At 35.9% G+C, this 19,874-nt stretch overlaps 1 protein-coding gene and 1 long non-coding RNA gene across 3 annotated transcripts; one reads left to right on the plus strand and one right to left on the minus strand.

Annotated features, from left to right (window-relative positions):
* Window positions 1–4,172: 4,172 nt before the first annotated feature.
* On the minus strand, window positions 4,173–19,659 carry SAP (Transducin/WD40 repeat-like superfamily protein). Its single transcript, XM_077366067.1, has 2 exons — window positions 19,381–19,659; window positions 4,173–5,434 (listed from the first exon to the last, which is right to left on the minus strand). Exons 1-2 carry the CDS (start codon window positions 19,594–19,596, stop codon window positions 4,295–4,297), a joined length of 1,356 nt encoding a protein of 451 aa, XP_077222182.1. The 5' UTR covers window positions 19,597–19,659; the 3' UTR covers window positions 4,173–4,294.
* On the plus strand, window positions 4,771–15,250 carry LOC143856028 (uncharacterized). Of its 2 annotated transcripts, none has more exons than XR_013238090.1 (3): window positions 4,771–5,564; window positions 6,337–6,485; window positions 15,030–15,250. It is a non-coding gene; the product is annotated as an uncharacterized LOC143856028 (long non-coding RNA). The 2 variants fall into 2 exon arrangements; XR_013238089.1 differs by having other exon boundaries at window positions 4,777–5,564; window positions 6,340–6,485.
* Window positions 19,660–19,874: the final 215 nt, after the last annotated feature.

Genomic DNA, 19,874 nt, shown 5'->3' on the forward strand with positions numbered 1-19,874 from the left:
ATCCAAATGAAACCCCTTACAAAGCATTTCAAAGGCTTCAAAACTACATACTCATGCAAATCCGTCTCACAAACTACCAAAGAGGTACTTAAAACAGGTTCAGAGACCAACAAACATGGTTTGTTGTGTGTGAGATCCAACCCATCAAGAAACAAAATAAACAAAACCCTAGATGAAATGTTTAAAAATAACCTTTCCATAGTGGATGAAACTGATTTCTGGCAAGAGGGGATGCTTTCCGGCGAGTAGGTCGTGCGTCAGCGAGATTGACGACGACGTACGACAGTGAGAAGTTTTGTTTCTCCACCGAGAAGAGGCTCGTTTGAGAAGAGAACGGTAAAAAAAAACAATGTAAAAAGTAAAAAACGAAAGTAAGAAAGAAAAAGTAAAAAAATGGTATATTTGTCTTAAAAGACATTTTCTCTCACCTGACACCTTTATTTTATAATTTTCAAATCACTACCCTTTATTAACAATTTAGATAAAACTTTGCATTTTTTTAATAATTTTTCCTTTATAATTTTATTCCACCATTTCAAAAAAAAAAACCCCGTTATTTATGAGTTTGGTAAATCATGTTTAATTAGGAGCATCAACGGCTAGTTTGTAAATACTTAGTTCATGGAGAAATAATTGGCAAAATGTGATTGCATCAAGCTAAAATCAATCTCGAGTGGTTTTCGAAGGGGACTGATATCGCATTACCATATTTTGATAATAACACTAGTAACTTTGCTTTACACTTCTCTGATTGGAAGTTGATAGCATCTTAGTATTATTACAAGAGTGAAAAGCTAATTAAAAAGTGTTAAACAAGTGATTAGAGCCATTGTTTATTGGTTGTTAAATGAAGGTTTTTCCCATTAAAAGAATATAAACAAATGAGATCAATAAGCTATTATTTAGACTGTGCAATAATAGTTGAAAACAAGATAGTACTTAAATAACATGGGTTTCCTACGTAATATGCTATGTATCCAACGCTTATGAAATGAAAACTGATATTTGCACCCCTCTTGTTTTGATAAAGGCACCCCACTCTTTGTTTTTGACTTACCTGGTTGGTAGTTGTAGTTCCAAACTTCCAACAAGTTGCCAACAAAATATGGATAAGCTTAAAGTAAGTGCATTTATCAACATTTGTGTGTTTGTATAACGAGACAGAATCTATTGTTAGTTGACCATACCGGATTTCAGAGCCTATTTCCCCCACTTTGACGGATAACACCCCCCCCCCCCCCCCCCAACACACACTAACGTTATCTGTTAACTTTCAAAGGTAAGGAAAAACGTTAAAAGGGGTGAATTTATCCTCAAGTAATGGACAATTCTCATGGAAAATGTTAAGGGGGAGATTTCATCCAACAAAGGCGGGGAAAATATCATTCCCCTTATGTAATTATCATAATACCAAACATTAAAACTATACATCTTGTGGTTTCAACAATGTGGCGTTAAGTATTCCTATTGTTTACTTGCAAACTGATGGGAGGACGTGCCATCAGGTTGGCTTGAAATGCAAAAATGGCTAGTGCAGGAAAACCATTGGCAAAGATGTTGGCTATCTGGCTATGATCAGTTCAAACAAAGTGGAAAATAATGGTTCTTTGGCAAAGAGCTTGATGTGTGCATGATAGTGGTGGTGTAATGGGGTTAATTAGTGGATGGATGTGTGTTTATGGGTGTTATCGAGTTTTATAGCTTATGTGTTGTAGAGTTGTGGGAGTAGTTATTGCCTATGTTTATGTAAGTGGGTTGTGGGTGTAGTTATTTTCTATGTGTTACGTAAGTAGGTTAATGGGATAGTGATGTGGCACTCCCTTTTGATTGTATTTAAGTAGTAGTAAATCAATGAAATAAGAGAAAGAGAATTTTATAGCAAAGGAAACTTTGTAGGAGAGTCATGGTTCCTCTCGATTTGAACCACTAGGAGGATCGATTGCCTCGAATCAACCTCTCTCCCCCTCATTTCTATTTTCTTTTTGTTTATCTCCGTTACGGCCGATTAGGCACGAAACAGAGCTCATGAAAAAATGATAGTCTACCTCGATGTGTTCGGTACGTGTGTGAAAAAATAGGATTACAACCATGTGAGAGACACTAATATTGTAGCAGTTGATGGCTAGTGGGAGAGACAAAAACTCGTAAATTTTGAAATAGATATGAGTCACAGAACTTTTGAGATGGTAACAACCAACAATTTGTATTTGGCTTCCGCTGAGGACCTAGCAACTATAGATTGTTCCTTGGATCCCAAAAGTGAAGATTGGGCCTAAGATATGAGAAGAACCCATTGGTGGTCCCAAGACTATATAAGAGGCAACAATTTTAGAACTAATCGGAGGTTAGATTCGAGAGTGAGGATGAGAAAGTATGAGGTGCCTGATTTAAAGCATAGTTGATGGAAGGATGAGAGAGTGTAAGGTACTACAAAGCTCTAATGAATTTACACAAGTACCAGTCCGATGAATGCATTCATGAGGGTATGTATTCAAGCTTGGTCGGTTTAATTATGCGGCATAGACTCGATGAGTAGTGGAATAAGTAGTCAATGGGGAAGAGACACACATTGGATTTGCCTTCAACTTACCTCGGAGAATAGTGATAAGTAGTGTTTGGTCGTCAGCAGTAGTAGGGGTGTAATTACCAATAGAGAGAAAGAGAGAGAAAAGAGAGAAAAAGTACCATTTCCAAGAAATCCAAGCAAAATTCTGCCTTTTTTCTGTGATTCTGGGCTTGGATGTTAAGGGACAAGGGTGACGCGTCAACAAACATGCAATGATAAAACAATAGACATCCTTGGGAGTATCCAAGGATTTTAATGCTGTATTAGCAACCAAACAAGGAGTTTAGCTAGCGTGTCACCCAAATGCCAAGCAAAACCACTAAGCCATCCCGGTTTTTTTTTGCAACCAAACACACCCTAAATCAGTGTTGAAGTTTAGCTAGCGTGGCACCCAAATGCCAAGCAAAACCACTAAGCCATCCCGGTTTTTTTTTTGCAACCAAACACACCCTAAATCAGTGTTGAAGATAGCTCGCTACTTCGTGTTTGTTCTTTAAAGAAATATCAATGCGCAGTTCGTTTGTGTTAGCACAAGATACGGTAAGTTTAACTTCCATTTCAAGAAAATAGCTAAGATCCCATAGTTCCTTGATTGCATGTTGGTCACTAAGCCAATGGATCAAGTGGGAAAGGAGAATTGGTGAATCACCTGTGACTCTGTGAGGACGATATCATCTACAAAGAAAATCAAGATGACAATCCCAATGCAGGTAAAGTGGAGGAACATGTATGTAGTTGGGAGTTGCAACACTCTGCAAAAACCCAACAAACAACACAATGATGATGAATCACTCTAACCAAGCCTGTGGTACTAGAAGTAGACCATAAAACGCCTAGTGAAGAAGACGTGTAGGAGTATCCGCGAAGCCTTGGCATTTTTATGTCCATTTGACAGGACTAACAATCCATCCTTGAGAGACAATATTATAAGAACTACACTAATCATGGTAGGCTTCACAACAAGGCAAGCCTTGTAGTGATCAACAATGCCGTACTTAGTGTCTTTCAGGGCCATTGGGACCCAGGTTTAAAATTCCGGTTTCGGACCATGAGATTTCAAAATTTCAGTCAAAATCTGGTACAAAAATCAAAGCCAATATTTTATTCAATATTAAATTTCGGCCGAAATTACCGAAATTTCAAGGTGAAATATTAAATTAATTTTAAAAAAAACAGATTTTTTGGGTCAAATTTCAGGAAAACAAAATTTCCGACTGAATTTCTGAAATTTCAGCCAAAATAAATGACCGTTTCGGTTTTTGATGGTTTCGGTGTCGGTCTCCACCGAAATTCAAAAATTCAGTCCGAAATTTCAGATTTCGGTCGAAATTTAAAACCATGATTGGGACTAGAACTGGCGACCAAGCATTCTTACAAAGGGGCGTGGCATTAATAATTTGCAAATTCTTTTATCTGTATCATCTATACAATCTGGGAAGACTTGAGTGATACCTAGGGTAATTTAAAACCTTATAAATGCAATTAGTTTTATAACTATTACTTATCTTATAAGAGTAGATTGTTGAAGCATAAATGATTAAATAAACCCCTGAATTACCAATTAAATACAACTTTAAATTTCCTTAAAAATCCATAACTAGCGGTTTATATAGAGCCAAATACAAAACCAAAGTGGTGCCCCACTAAACTACATTCCTACTCTACCCGCTTACGTTAGCAACAACCCCTTCATTTTTTAGAAGTGGGCATAGGGTAAGTGTGTCATTACTAATCTTCACCCCCTGAAAAGTCCCAAAGATGAATTCCGGTATCAGGCGAACACCCGGCAACATGATCGTCTCCGGCCACCAGAGCATTAGCCTCCCCAATTCCCTCCCTAAGACGATACAAAAACCGCCCTTTTTCGGCATCCCAAACCCTAATCACACCCCCATTAAAAACAAAGGCATAACCAGTATTCAAACACCCTAAGACCCTTTGCTGGGCCCCACCCCCACGCCTCACTACAAACCTACACACCTCCTCTAAATTACGCACCCTGCGCACCCTAGCCAACCCTCTATTGTCTATCACTAAAAAGTGCCTGTTGCTAACATCAACCGAGTCAACAATAACCCCTTGGTCGGGTTCCTCTTCCCCCAAAATGATTCCATGGTTCCTTAAATCAAACACCATCACCTTAAAACTCGTACACGCTAACCCTGACTCGTCCTCACTCGACACCCTAACTCTCCCAACTGACTCAGTCAACTCGGTCAACAAATGCCAACCCTGGACCGAGTCGGGATCGGTCAGAGACCCACCTACAAAAACAAGCTCCTCCGTGTCACTATTCCACACGTGTAAGGCCCTACCGGGAACCCCCGCGTAGAGACCCACCCACCACCGGCTACAGCCGGTGAAATCCACCAGTGTCCCATCATTCACCACGTTACCCATGTGGGCCCTCCGGGTCGGATTCGGACTCGGGTCATGTAAATCCGCCACGTGGATATCACCGCCGAGTGAGGCGAATACGACTCGGGATCCGTACATGATGATACCGGACACGGCACACGAGAACCGGCCGAGCCGGTCGCGTTGGTACGGACGGAAGGTGCTTACGTTGCGGCGCGTGGGGAGGTCGAAGAGCCGAGCCGAGCCGTCTAAGAAGCCGGCTGCTAAGTGGCGCGAGGAGAGAGCGAGGCAGCTGCAGCTTGAGCCGCCGCCGTCTTCGTTTGAGCCGGCTTCGAATTCGAGGTGCGTATATACGGCGCGACGGATACGGAAGTTGTGGGCTGTACGGTGGCGGTGTATGTATTCTTCGCGCCAAGATGGTCGGTGGAGGATGCCTTGGCCCCAGATCCGACGGGTGAGATTCTGCCACAGTAGTTCTGATCGGGATACTGCTCGCCACGTGGAACACACCTGTTTAAAAAAGTAATATCAAATCAAATCAAAGAAGAGAGAAGACCGTCCTCCTGGATCATAGTCAATTTAGAACAGAACAATGGCAAGGAAATTTCAAGCAAAATTGAGAAATTAGGCTTAAATTCAGGTATGAGACTTTTAGAATTATTTCATATTATAAGTTGAGAAATTAGGGTTTTGAATTTTGAATGAGTGGGAAATCCATGAATCTATATATGGGTTTTTTTTTTACTTTGGCATGAGAATGCATGATATAGATTATAGAGACACAGAACCATGGCAATGAAATTTCAAGCAAAATTGAGAACTTAGGCTTAAACAGATTTATTTCATGTCATAAGTTGAGAAATTAGGGTTCTGAGTCTTAAATGAGTGGGAAATCTATAAATCTACATGGGTTTTCTACTATTGTATGAGAAACCATGATATGGATTATAGAGACACATTTTGTCTTTGAACTATTCTAATTTTATTTTTATTTTTAATATTTGGGTTTTCTTCTATAGAATGATTAGGTTGTTTTAGGATAGATTAACTATTGAGTCAGGTATTCTGTTGAGGAAAGAAAGAAAAAACAAACATGAAAGCATTGACAGTGATAATGGTTGAGGAAGAGGGTTAGTTTGTAGAGGCAAAGAAAAAGGATTCTTACAATAGGAAAAGATGTGGAAGAAGAAAATTAAAATAACATGGGGAAGTTGATTCCTCTCTAGAGCAAGAAGAATTGCAAGAAGAAAGCTTTTGTTTATGCTTGTATTACACATCTTGAATTAAAGCTGCTAAAAAGTATTTTTTTGAATAAACCACACATCATTTTGTAGAGATAACAGAACTTTTGTGCCGACCATTGTCCTTTAGATAAAAGCAGGGATCTTATTAGCTGTTGTTTATGATTTTAGCAGAATGGCATGGGCCTATTTAAGGATTATGTTGAGAAACAAAGTGGTTGTTCCTTCAGACTAAAGCAAAAGGACTATCTTCTTAGTGCTCAATATTTTTGCTTGATTTGACTACATATTAGGCTTGGCATGGAGGAAGACCACCATCAGTAAGTATCTAAAATTCCTTTTGAGAATAGAAAATTTCTTGACAAGATGCTACAAAATGCAGGTTTAGTTTGGGTATGGCAGCAGTGAATTGAAGGGTTAGTATTTGTTTCATTGCAAAAGCAAAATATGAAATTGGTTGTTTGTTACCATTCAAAAAATAAAATAAAAATGAAATTGGTTGTTTGTAATGTTGTCGACTCTGATGAAACTTCTTGGAAACTAAACACAGATGTCAATAGAAAATCAATGTCTCTGGTTTTATGAAATTATAAGATGTCAAAACAATTTTTACTGAAACAATGTATGAAAACCCTAATATCATGTCCATTGCCTCAAAACAAGAGTGTTAGGGTCCCCTCCTAGTAGTCCTCCAAAGAAGGCATCTAATGGTAGAAATAAATTTATGGAAGTAGTAATTTTTCTTTAATATCATGAATGATGTGGGCATAAGAATTTGAATGTGCTTGAAGCTCTAGAGGATCAACTAGCCACAATAGAAAGAGAGATCGGAGACAGAAAAAGAAGTGAATGGACTAAGGTTCACAAACACAGGTACAAAGCATACATGCATGTACCAAAGCACAGAGCAACCAAGTTCACAAATTCAGATTAGGCTTCTCCTAACAAATAGTAAGAGTGGAGTTTCCAGGAATGTCTTATGCTGCTCCTAACAAATCGCTTGAGTATCAACTTAATAAGTTTGTAGCTTCAAATGGCGTGTACAAGAGGATGTTGTTGTATAACATGAATCCGAGGCATTTTAGAAGAAGCAAAGGTTTAAAGATTTTGAATAATGAAGACATTAGGTACCGATGAATTTCGCAATCCCATGGAATCTGAGTTTGAAATGTTTGATTTCACAAGACAAGTATGCCTAATCTACCAATGGCAAAAAAAACGTATGCAGTTGATCTCCTGAGAGATAGAAAGTGATAATATCATCATTCACTCCCTTCAATGGAAGTCAATTAATTGAAGGAGTAAAAGAAAATGGAACACAATTTAATTTGAATGCTTGATCAAAAGACATGCATCTTTCAGAATCACCTCAAACTCATAAATCGTAATGAGTAACATTATAAGGCATCAAAATAGTGCCTGCATATATTTATTCATGACTAAGAATTGTGGAATTTATCTGCCTGTATTTTTTAATTGACAGGGGGTTTATAACGGTGATTGGGTAGTTGAGCTAATGATATAATGAGTATTACAATTAAGCCATGTCTTTAGCTTGGCTAATCTCGATGTTAAATGGTCTACAAATGTACAAATAGTGATGTCTCAATCTTCATGTGATATTGAATACCCTAATTCTGGATACTAGTTAAATTGACAATATGGGAGCAGTGTGATGACAAAGGATCTTCCACAAAAGATAAAACACATAGGAAACAAGCAACATTACATCAATAAATTGGTGTCTGTCCGAAGAAAAAATTAATGAGTACAGAATAAGTAAGCAAATATTTTCTTTGTAAGAAAAACACAAAAGCCTAGACCATTTCTACATCAGATGAGACTGTTGTAGCGACACTGTTTGTTCACCGGTTTTTCTTTAATTCTTTAGACAAGACTTTAAGTAGATAATTATGTTTCAAGTTAAATAAGAATCCTTAATAACGTATTCCTAAGTTCTGCTTGGAAGTTGTATTATATGGGTTATTATGTGATGCATGTGCGTCAAAAATATTCAAAGGCAAACATGCAAGTGCACATCCATCGCCAATTTCTCTGCCAGGCCTTGCTATGGAAGGGCAATGGACCAAATTCACCCTCATTGGATTATTTTAACCCTCCAATCTTTAAGTAGATAATTATGTTTCAAGTCAAATAAGAATCCTTAATAACGTATTCCTAAGTTCTGCTTGGAAGTTGTATTATATGGGTTATTATGTGATGCATGTGCGTCAAAAATATTCGAAGGCAAACATGCAAGTGCACATCCATCGCCAATTTGTCTGCCAGGCCTTGCTATGGAAGGGCAATGGACCAAATTCACCCTCATTGGATTATTTTAACCCTCCAATCTATTTCTATTAAATATCGGGCGAAAAAAAATAAAGGACTTCAACCTTGTATTCGTTGAGAAAGCCTCCACAATTTAGAGGAATCGTTCAATGCTACTTGATTTGGTGCATGACCTATCATAGCAAGGCTTTCGGATCATTGAGCAAGTGAGCTTGTATTTCTGCCAATAGTTGCTACTAAAGAAACTAAAGAAAAAATGAGTGGGAAGAGTCATTGAAAATCAATATGAAATATTTAATAAGTTCCATTGGAAGCAAGCAAGTGTATAAAATGGGTTGGGTTATAGTTGATTAAGTAGGAAGGGTTAATATAAATAAGAATTACAACTAGTAAAGAAGACATTGTGACTGATTAAAAGTACAACTTTTAGAGATTTATAGTTTTATATGTTTTATTCATTTAAATTTAATGCCAACCCCAACTAGTTTGGGACAAAGGCTTAGTTGAGTTGAGATTCATTTAAATTTAATATTAAGGTTTTGGAAAACTCATTCTAAGCAAGCAAGAAGTGTATAGAAAGAGTAGGGTTATAAAAGGAGGAAAAGTTAACGTAGATAACAATTACTAGTAGTAAATAGTACGTCGTGACGCATTAAAAAGTACAACTTTTAAGGACTTATAAATTCACATGTTTTATTCCTGTAGATTTAATGTCTTTATAGTTTCACATGTTTTATTTATATAGATTTAATGTTAATTTTTTTGAAAAAGATCCGTGCGAGTTTCATGAAACTTAGATGGGTTTTAATTTTTAATTACTCTTTTTTTAAATATGCTCCTTTAGCATTACCAAAAGGAGAAAAATACTCATTTAAGAAAAAAAAATCACCTAAATAGAAAGCATAGTCTTAATTATTATAGAGTAAATGCGTAAGAAGCATATGGAAAGTATTTGGGAACTGCAGGAAGTTAGAAGAAACTTCCAAAACGGGCTTCCCATCTAACCAGGAAGTTTTCGGTAACCTATTTCTTCGCGTACCAATTGAATTATTTTGAAATGAACTGTGATGAAGAATGAATGCTTTCTTTTTTGAGGTTTCAATCGATTCATAGGGTCTCAACAAGAGAATCCTATCAACAGAGTTTATTTCTAAAAGAAATGGAGTGGCTAATTCCAAGAAAGAAGTATTTTTTTTCACAAGGTAGGAATGTATTTTTATAGACCAATCATAATTGCCTCCTTTGTGAAATAACTCCGATGAGAAGAAAAAGAATGCGTTAAGAGACCCTCTTTGTTATGCATGAACTCATTATGCTTAGTTATTTTCTTTTGGATGACTTTGATAACTTTTACATTACGTGTGTATGCATCGTATAATTATCTGTGTCATATTTTGTGATCATGTGTTTCACATTTTTTGTTTATACATTCATAGAAGAAATGGATTTTCACCTTCAAATATTAAACTCAAGACACTACTATCTTGTTGACTCCCTACAAAATGGTCCCAAAGTTTTCAAAGTAAGACCTCTCAAATATAAACTCAAGACAGTACTGTTGTCTTATTGACTTCCTACAAAATGGACTCAAAGCTTTCAAGTAAGACTTTATCGAAGAGCTTTGTCAGGAAAAAAAACTTCCAAAACGAGCTTCCCATCTAACCAGGAAGCTTTTGGTAACTACGCTTTGTTATGCATGAACTCATTATGCTTAGTTATTTTCTTTTGGATGGCTCTGATAACCTTTACATTACGTGTGTATGCATCGTATAATTATCTGTGTCATATTTTGTGATGATATGTGTTTCACATTTTTTGTTTATAAATTCATAGAAGAAATGGATTTTCACCTTTCAAATATTAAACTCAAGACACTATGCTCCCAAAGTTTTCAAAGTAAGACCTCTCAAATATAAACTCAAGACAGTACTATTATCTTATTGACTCCCTACAAAATGGTCTCAAAGCTTTCAAGTAAGACTTTATCGAAGAGCTTCGTCTTAATACTCCACAAACAGTTGCAAAAGAGCTACTACACGAGCTTCTGTCGATGCATCAAAGAGGCCAACCCACCTATGTTGTTGAGACCCATGCAATACAAGTTAGCCACCTCATTTTCTATCCATTTTCCCTTTTCAAAATGAAATATAGTGTACATTCTTGTTTCCTCATCCCTTCTCCAATTCCACCCATTCAGATGGATACTCAATTCTATGTTATACTACAAATGTCAGTTTCCCTCTTTGATTAATTTTAAATTAATTTTAATTATCAATATATGCATTCTTAGAATAAAACTGCAACAATATGACAACCACAAGCTTCACATAAGACTCACATAGCATACATTATCAACTTATCTACAGATCAGATTGATAGAATTTACATACTTATTTGAGATAATATGGCAGCATTTCAATTTGGGACAAAGGCTTAGTAGAGTTGAGTTGAAGATTCAGTTTTCAAACGCCTCTTCAAGTGTACTAAAAATCCTAACCATTCATCTTGCCGCGCCGATGGTATGTAAGTAGTAGATGTTAAAGGTATCATGGAAAAATGTTGTTTTAACAGAAACACTCTCCTGCATTATACAAAAGGTTCACCAAGGAAGAAAGATGTCTTTTCCAGTTCAGGTAACAGATATTATGAATTAGAAAAGCCAAAGCCCACAAGCTTGTGTGCAGGGTAGATTCTTGCAAATTAATTAAATCCATCTCAGGTATATTAAGATGATGACCTTGAAACTACAAAAATGAAGGTATGCTAAACTCAAGGGCACCCTTGCGAAAGGGCGCTCCCATTGGCTGCATGCATTTTATAATGACCTGCAGCCAATGGGGGCGCCCTTTCTCTCCATTTTTTGCATTCTTCACTAAAATGTTTACTTGGGATGGATGATTTTTCTCTCCATTTTTGCATGGGCACCTCTGAGTTTAGCATTCTTCACTAAAATGTTCACAATGTTTACTTGGGATAGACAATAAAATTAATAGATGAACATTAACCCTTGGACAATCCGTGGGACTTTCAACAAATCTTTTATTTTCATATTACTGTTTCTACCGCTTGGACTTTCAACAAATCTTTTATTTTCATATTACTGTTTCTACCGTTTTGGTTCCTGTATTTCTTTATTTTTATTTTATCTTAGTTTGAAGATGATAAGATCTTCAAAAGCAATTGCCTGCGAAATAAGAATTCTTCTACTTTATTGGATTCATTCAAAGAATAAATGAGGCTGGCAATAAATTGCTAATTACAAATATTACGAAAATAAGATTTTCAGAAAAAGAAAAGAAAACTTCTAAAACAAAAGCGGATTATCCATTACCAAATACTTTCCAACCATTTTTTAATAATTTAGAGTAGTTCTCAAGCGTTCAGTTCAAAACAGTGTTTCAAGTGTACAAGAGCATGACCAAAGCAAATCCTAGTAGACTCGCCCGACGGAAAAAATTGGATCACTTGGTATGTTTGGTTGCTAGTAAAATTTTAAACCTAGGAAGTTTTTAGTAAAATTTTCGTTCCATCCCATTCCATCCCATGTTTGGTTGCCTTTTAGCACTAGAATTTTTTTAATCCCACTCTTATAATGATTGCTTATGAGTATGACATGACTCCTTGTCCCCTCTCTTTTTTTCTAGGGAATGATGTCCTCTCTCTTTCTCTCTCTTCCATTCCCATATTTGGTAATGACACCCCTAAATTTTGACGGGAATTCGTTGAGAACGATTCTGATCTAGTGCATGGCCTACTAGAAGTAAAGGCACTCTGCTGGGATCCTCATGTATAGAAAAAATGTGGCACAACTCAGTTGAGTACATGGTGGAAGCATCTAAGTACTCAGTAGAGTCAAATGAGCTTTGATGGTCTTCGTAGGCAAAATGCGGAGTCGGAACAAGAACATGGCCAAGGTAAAAATGAATTGGCTCAAGGGAGTCTACAATGACGCTAGGGAGTTTTGAAACTATTGTTCAAAAGATTGCAACCGTTCGTACAGCAAGTCCCCCATGGGAAATAGCAGATGCTAGAGATATAGAGTAAAAGTATTGTTTTAATAGAAACACTCCTACATTCACGAGAAAAGGATTCATTTAGCCGACTCCAACTAGTTTGTGACACAGGCTCTGTTGAGTCGAGTCGAGCCTTGAAACTAATTCTAACTCTGGATATAGCCACCATCTCTACTTTCTTTCTCTCCTCTCTCTTGGGGGTGCAGCTCGCCAACCCGACCCAAGTCCAACTTGACCCAACCGAGTTTTTTAGCTTATAAAATAAAATTTTCATAAAAAATGTCGGGTTTAACTTGAACCCGACCCCAGTTGCACCCTTAGTCTCTCTCTCTCTTGCTTACCCTTTTCCCTTTTTGAGCGGAAGAATCTCTAGTGTATTAAGTTGATGAGCCTTGAAAAAACTTTATCTTTTGAGGAAAGAGCAAAAGAGAAAAACATAACAAATGTCCCTTTTTGAGCGGAAGAATCTCTAGTGTATTAAGTTGATGAGCCTTGAAAAAACTTTATCTTTTGAGGAAAGAGCAAAAGAGAAAAACATAACAAATGGATGGAGAAGAGGAAGCAAACGTGGGTCTGAAGCGACCACTCTCAAAGGAAAAGAAAAATAGAGGGAAAAGTGAAAGTGAAGACAGTCAAAATAAAGGACCGACCCGCTTTTTGGAATCTAGAGTTGATCTAAAGACAGAGTTTCTGCTGTGGGTACTTCAATTGATTTGTCTTGTAGAAGTACCTTACATCCCATCAATAATAAGTATAAAAAGAACAAAAGACGTCCCATTCTATCACCAGCTTTTATTGCTTAGAGTAGTCTGTACCAACTTGTACAATACTGTTATATTGAAAGAACTGTAGACTTTTTTAATAGAAAGAAGAGAGCTTTCAAAGAAGAAGACAAAATCTTCTGAAAGAGAAACCCTACTACTTTCTTCTAAACGACTTGAAAATGTTCGTGTTCTCAGACAAGGTGACAAAAAAAAGAGGATCATCCGATAATGGTGGGACCAGGAGAAATGGGCAGATAAGATTAACAAACCATAATCACCGTACACGTGGCTGTTGGGTACAATACAATTAACTATTAAGTACGTTTTAAGTTAAAATTAAGAAAAGAACATGAAGAAACCAGGAGAACAAGGGAGATGTATCTTATCTATACAAAGAAAACTAAAAGGAATATAGTACTCTTGTAAAATGTAGAAAAGGTGCGCTTTTCAAACCTGGCACAAATACATACAGAACTGTGTGTGAAATAGTATACGGAAGCCTTTTGGCCATTGTGTAACGTTTCAATTCAAGCAGCACCTATGTACCCATTAATCTAAACTTATCTAAAATCGTTTTTTCTTTGCCTTGTGAGTATTTTTCTACTGTTTTGTTCATCAATCCTACCTTGCTTTTTGGTTGTAAACAGAAGTTGTAAGGAAAAAACAATCCACATCCCTTAGTATTGAGACATGTTTGAGAATGTTTACAGATTTATACACTGTAAATCTAATGATTGGGTAGTTTCTAAACCAGGAATTTCTTGTGGAGATTCATGAATTTGCTTAATTTTATGACCACCGTGTGTAGATGATGTTGATGTCTAAGAGCTTAAGAAAAATATTTTCTGAAAAAAGTAGGGGACAGAAATTACATTGGTACTTTCTCTTCTATTCTTTTTCTATTGAGAGCAGAAATATTGTCTTTTGTGTATGGAGGGCACCAACAAACATGTTAAGAAAGCACATGAGCTGCACTTACGTGAAGGGTTTTTCTTTGCAAATGAAACAAAAAAGAAAAAAAAAACAATTAGCAGACACTACAGTACAAAGAACGAGATTAATCATAGATTAATGTAGTATCATTTTCCATACTAATCGTACTCTTAATGGCATTTGTTTTATGTCGTGTGGAGAGTATTCGGACTAGAAGACATTACAGCTTTAATTTTATTGCTTGTTGAGAACATGTTCTCTTCCTCTTTTTTACATGTAATATAATACAATCCATAGCAGATTAGAAGGCAACACATGTATAACGTGAAGCCAATCACGTGCAAATGCTGTCATGGAGGTATAACAGCATGTGGAATAGAGAGAAATGTATTGGAGACTATGTATCTTTGTCCCTTTTATCAACATAAAAAAAACACACACAAATCCTTAGCTAGAACATAATGCAAAGAATTATGTTGCATGGGTTGTTCACTGAATCAAGTCAGACATCTTAGATTCGGATGGTCACAAGTGCATGAGCTACACTTTTATGTTTCTTTTCTTTTTTTCAGACCTTTTTTCTTCTGGAATGGCACATTATATGAATATTTACAAGCTAAAAGTAATGATAAAGAATTGGATTTTACTAATCTTCTTGATTAAGTCAATCCTAATAGTGCTAATATTGAGCATTTATGGGATAAACAATAAAAGATAGAAGATAACTGCAAAAAGAGATTATCCTAATCTAACTCCGACTTATCTAACCTTGGCTGCTTAATCTAATACTTAATTACATAATCTATCACTCATTAATCCAACGGTCGGATCTAATGAGATCTGATCTATCTAACATGGACAGGTTAGGAGTGGTCGCATTGCTTACACATTCACACGATGGATGGTCGCCGTGGTGCAAGGGCCCAGTTCTCGAATTCCTAGCATGTAACTGAACCATGAATCCAACTTTTAATGTTACTAAATATGTATAAACTAGATTACAATACAAGAAACTCTTATATTGATGTGATTAGAGACATTTCTTTGGGTTTAATTTTTTGAAGTTGATGTGTTTGAATGGCCTATTATGTCCTTCGTTGATTATAAGCTTATGAAATGAAAATACTAAACCAAACTTACAAGAGAAGGCCGCTGACAGATAATGCTTGAGTTACTTTCTTTAAACAAGGCAAAGGCATACAATCTAGACAAGAAACAGATTACAAGAAAGCCGTATCTTGGAAAATGACCAGTTCTACCCGAAATTTTCTATTAAGGATTCAATAGGAACAAATCAGTGACTTAGTTTGGATTAACTGGAACTGGGTGAATTCATAAAGCATGTTAAATATGGAGGTAACAAGAACGATATACTGATTAATGTATTATCCTCTATGTTGGCAAAAAATTGTTTTTTCAAATATGACTCTTGTTTCCATTTTTTCCAAAATGTATTATTGACGTTTTTCATAAATGTATAATTGGCATTTTAAAAAGAAAAAAGTAAAAAACTTCAACAGACTGAAAATATTAAAAAACATTGTTTCATTCAATATTTCCAAAATAGAACTTTCGAAAATACTTCAGAGCTTTTCCTCTCAATATGGATCTTCTCGTCGGTATACTCATTAAAATCAAGGGAAATAAAGGTTTTTAGTATTCATCTTGAGGTTTTGGGTGGAAACAAGATCCTTTCCACTTCTGTCCATGGGGGAGACTCCCATAACATTTTTACATGTCTTGTATCTTTTAATTTAGTCAGTAAACTATGATAAATCATGAGTTTTTGTTTTTCTTTCTTTCGTTTTTGAATGGCGAAAATCATGGGCCTGGAATGAAGCCAATTATGGAATATGATCATATATTGTAAGACGATTTTGATTGATTAGAAAGAAATAATAAACATCTTACCCCAAATAATATTCTAATTTTCCTCGTCATATTTAATGACATTTCTGTGTTAATTTAGTTCCATTGATTCTTCTAAATGGGATAGTACCCATGTCGAACAATTTCGGTTCCGACACTCTCTGGATTCATATGCAAAACTTCTATATCTCATTTATCTATATTATTTTGCTTAATTCTATATCCCATTTATCTATGTTATTTGTCTTAATTCTACTAATACAATGTAATATTTACCATAAGTTTTGACATATATCAATCCTATTAAATTCATAATACACAAGCTATTATAGGCATGCCATTATAAAAATATTAGTCTTAAAACTAATTACAATACAGTGCGGAGCCCACAGTAAAGATCAAATCATGAACAATCATCAAACCCTAACTGTATCATTTGCTCAGACTATTTTCTTATTCAGGATTCAAATCTTGACCGTGAACAACATTATACAAGAACCAGATCGAACCGTGTGATTGACAACATAGACGCTTAACAACAATGGTTGCAACCCTTCTGCCAAAATCATCAACATTTTTAACGAAGGGTTAACGAAGGGGTTTACCCCGGATCAATTCTCAAACCAGTGCTAGTAGGGCAAACTAGTCATTGTCTCTAATCAACCACCCATAATACGGAATTTACCATCCCCTCACACCCAATCCTCCCACACACAACACACAACCCCACTTAAGCAATAAGACTTACCTTAATTGCTAAATTCTCTTCATTTTCATTGTAATACAACTAGTTAAATACAAGCATAAAATAATGACACATCATCAATCCATTTGCCCACTTGCAAGACACCATCATCAGCAGCTAAAACCCACTACACTAAACACATAATACATAACCACATAATTATTACATTCTAAGGAAACCTCATACACCATAATAACACAAGCACATATCTAATAGTAAATTTTCAAGTGCTGTCTAGCAATTAAGACTTACCTTAATTGCTAAATTTTTCTTCATTTTCATTGTAATACACAACTAGTGAAATACAAGCACAAAGTAATTACACATCATCAATCCATTTGCCCACTTACAAGACACCATCATCAACAACAAAAACCCACTACACTAAACACATAATACATAACCACATAATTATTACATTCTAAGGAAACCTCATATACACCCATAATAACACAAGCACATGTGTAATAGTAAATTTTCAAGTGCTGTCTAGGAAATTCAAAGTGTTACAGTGGTAGCTACTGATATTTTCATGGTATAGTCTTATCTATTAAAGGGACAAACAAGACAAGACAAAAAGGCAAAGATAACTATCAGCCAAAGGCCATCTGAGATTCTATATATGTAAGGATAAGTGGATAACTAAAATGACAATAGAAAGGGACGTATGAAGATATTCAACGCCTATAATGTAAGCTGTGTTTTGTGGGTGTAAGTTTTAATGTAAGAAAAGCAACAGAGATATGTCTGAAAAAGGAGTGTGTGTAAGCTTAAAAGGGCAGAGTCAAAGCCGAATCAAAGACTCGAGAAACCCAATGGAGAAAAAATTAGAAAAATTGAAAAAGAGAGGTTAGAAAGGCAGTGAGAGAAAAAGGACATCACGTTTGTCAGTGGGAGGCCAGAAGAAGAAACGGTCTAAAACGTGAAACGAACCCTACTAGGGAAAAACGCCAAAACATTATCTATAAATGGAAATTTTCAAAAAAAAAAAAAAAAAACCCCCGATAAATCGGATCCGGCACGAGTCGGGTTTTGGAGCACGTATCGGTGTACTTAAATGGAAAAAAAAAAAAAAAAAAAAGGGAGAGAGAAAAAAGTGATTTCTTCTGAATATTTCAGAGAGCAAATGTACGAAATTAGGAAGGAGACGTTTATTATCTTGGGAAATGATATCAGCACAACAATGTTTTGATATATGAACTAATTCATCTTGTCTTTTACTATTTAAAGAGCTATAAAAGGCTATTATTAAACTTCCCAAAAAATTATCACAAGGCCAATTAAAAAGGAAAATACAAGCTGGAATTGTGAAATTAATAAAACAGGGTTGTGCTGATATCATTTCCCTTAATTTTAGAAAGTAGACGTTTATTTTTTGGGAAATGAGAACAGCACAACCATGTTTTGATAATTGCACGAATTCAACTTGTCTTTATCATTTAAAGAGCTATAAGAGGCTATTACACTTCCCAAAAAACTGTCACAGGCGAATTAAAAAGGAAAATACAAGCTTGAATTGTGCAATTAATAAAGAAGAGGGAGAGAATTGCTCCAAGGAAGATGATATTGAAATAGAGATGGAAAAAAAAAAATTGTTTAGAAGATGATGATGATGATGAAGAAGAAGGTGAAGAAAGAGAAAAAATTAGGGATTGGAGAAATCACCTCTAAATCTCGTTACAAATCTCTAACATAAGAACTATCACTTTCAGAGGATCGAATATCCGACACATTCATAAAATCACGTGTCGGACGAACCGAAACTTAAAAAACACAGATTTTTACTGCGGATGTAACAAGTCAAAGAAAAAGGATCTACAAGATAATCACATCAAGAGGAGAGAAAAATAGCACTGAAAATTAGGGATTAGAGAAATCACACTCTAGAAAATCGTTACAAATCTCAAACTTAAGAACTATCCCTTTCAGAGGATTCAATATCCGAAACATTCGCAAAATTACGTATCGGATGATCAGAAACATTAAAAAGACGAGATTTTTCAGGCGTTTATAACAGATCAGAGAAAAAAAAAAGGAAAAAATATCAGAGATCTAAAGATAAAAAAAAAATATCAACAGAATCAAATCAGCAAATGAAGATGAGAAGAAAAAAGCATTGAAAATTAGGGATTCGGAAAATGACAACCTAAAAAATCGTTACAAATCTCCAAAGAATCTCTAATATACGAACTATCCCTTTCAGAGAATCTAATATCCGAAACATTGGCAAAATTATGTATCGGACGATCAGAAACATTAAAAAGACAGGTTTTTCCTGCGTTTTAAACAAATCAGAGAAAAAAAAGGAAAAAATATCGGAGATTAAAATAATATATCAACAGAATCACATCAGCAACTGAAGATGAGAAGAAAAATAGCATTGAAAATTAGGGATTTGAGAATCTCTAACATAAGAACTATCCTTTTCAGAGTAACAAATATCCGAAACATTAACAAAATTACGTATCGGACTATCAGAAACTTGGAATACACTGATTAAAGTAATATCAGAGAGCTAAAGATATAAAAAAAATAAAAAGAAAGAAAGAAAAGAGTATTGAAAACTAGGTTTTAGAGTGATTTTTTTTTTTTGTCTTACTTGAAAGATTCCGGCAAGAGCGGGACCGGCGGCGAGCCTTCCGTCATCGCCAGCGGCATTAACGGCTACCTGAACGGCGAGTTCCTCGACAAATGGCTCAGGCCAGACTCCGTTTCCTTGTCTTATTCGAGAAGATGAAGGCTCTCCGATTTGTCGTCCAATGCGAAAAACCTCCGTCTCTCCTCCTCCTGAAGAGGAAGAAGAAGACGAAGACATGAATGGGAAGAAAAAGGAAAAGAGGAGGGAAGAATGAGAACTGGAAATGGAGAGATACGGAGAGAGAGGGGGGGTGTGGGGTTATAAAAATGGGGTGGGGTTTTTATTTTTATTTTATAATTATGGTGATCTACTAATCTTTTCCCGCGCGGGATTAAACGCGCGGGTATTTTGGGGGGGAGATTATTGTATTTAAAAAGAACGTTTGGGGGGATTGAATTCTCGAGACGGTTACAACGGTACTATGCTTATTTGGTAGTCCTCAAAAGGGTAATAGT

The sequence above is a fragment of the Tasmannia lanceolata genome, unplaced genomic scaffold, assembly GCF_043159265.1.
Source record: "Tasmannia lanceolata isolate RefF3 unplaced genomic scaffold, GAP_Taslan_0.1 ptg000003l, whole genome shotgun sequence".
Classification (NCBI taxonomy): Eukaryota; Viridiplantae; Streptophyta; class Magnoliopsida; order Canellales; family Winteraceae; genus Tasmannia; species Tasmannia lanceolata.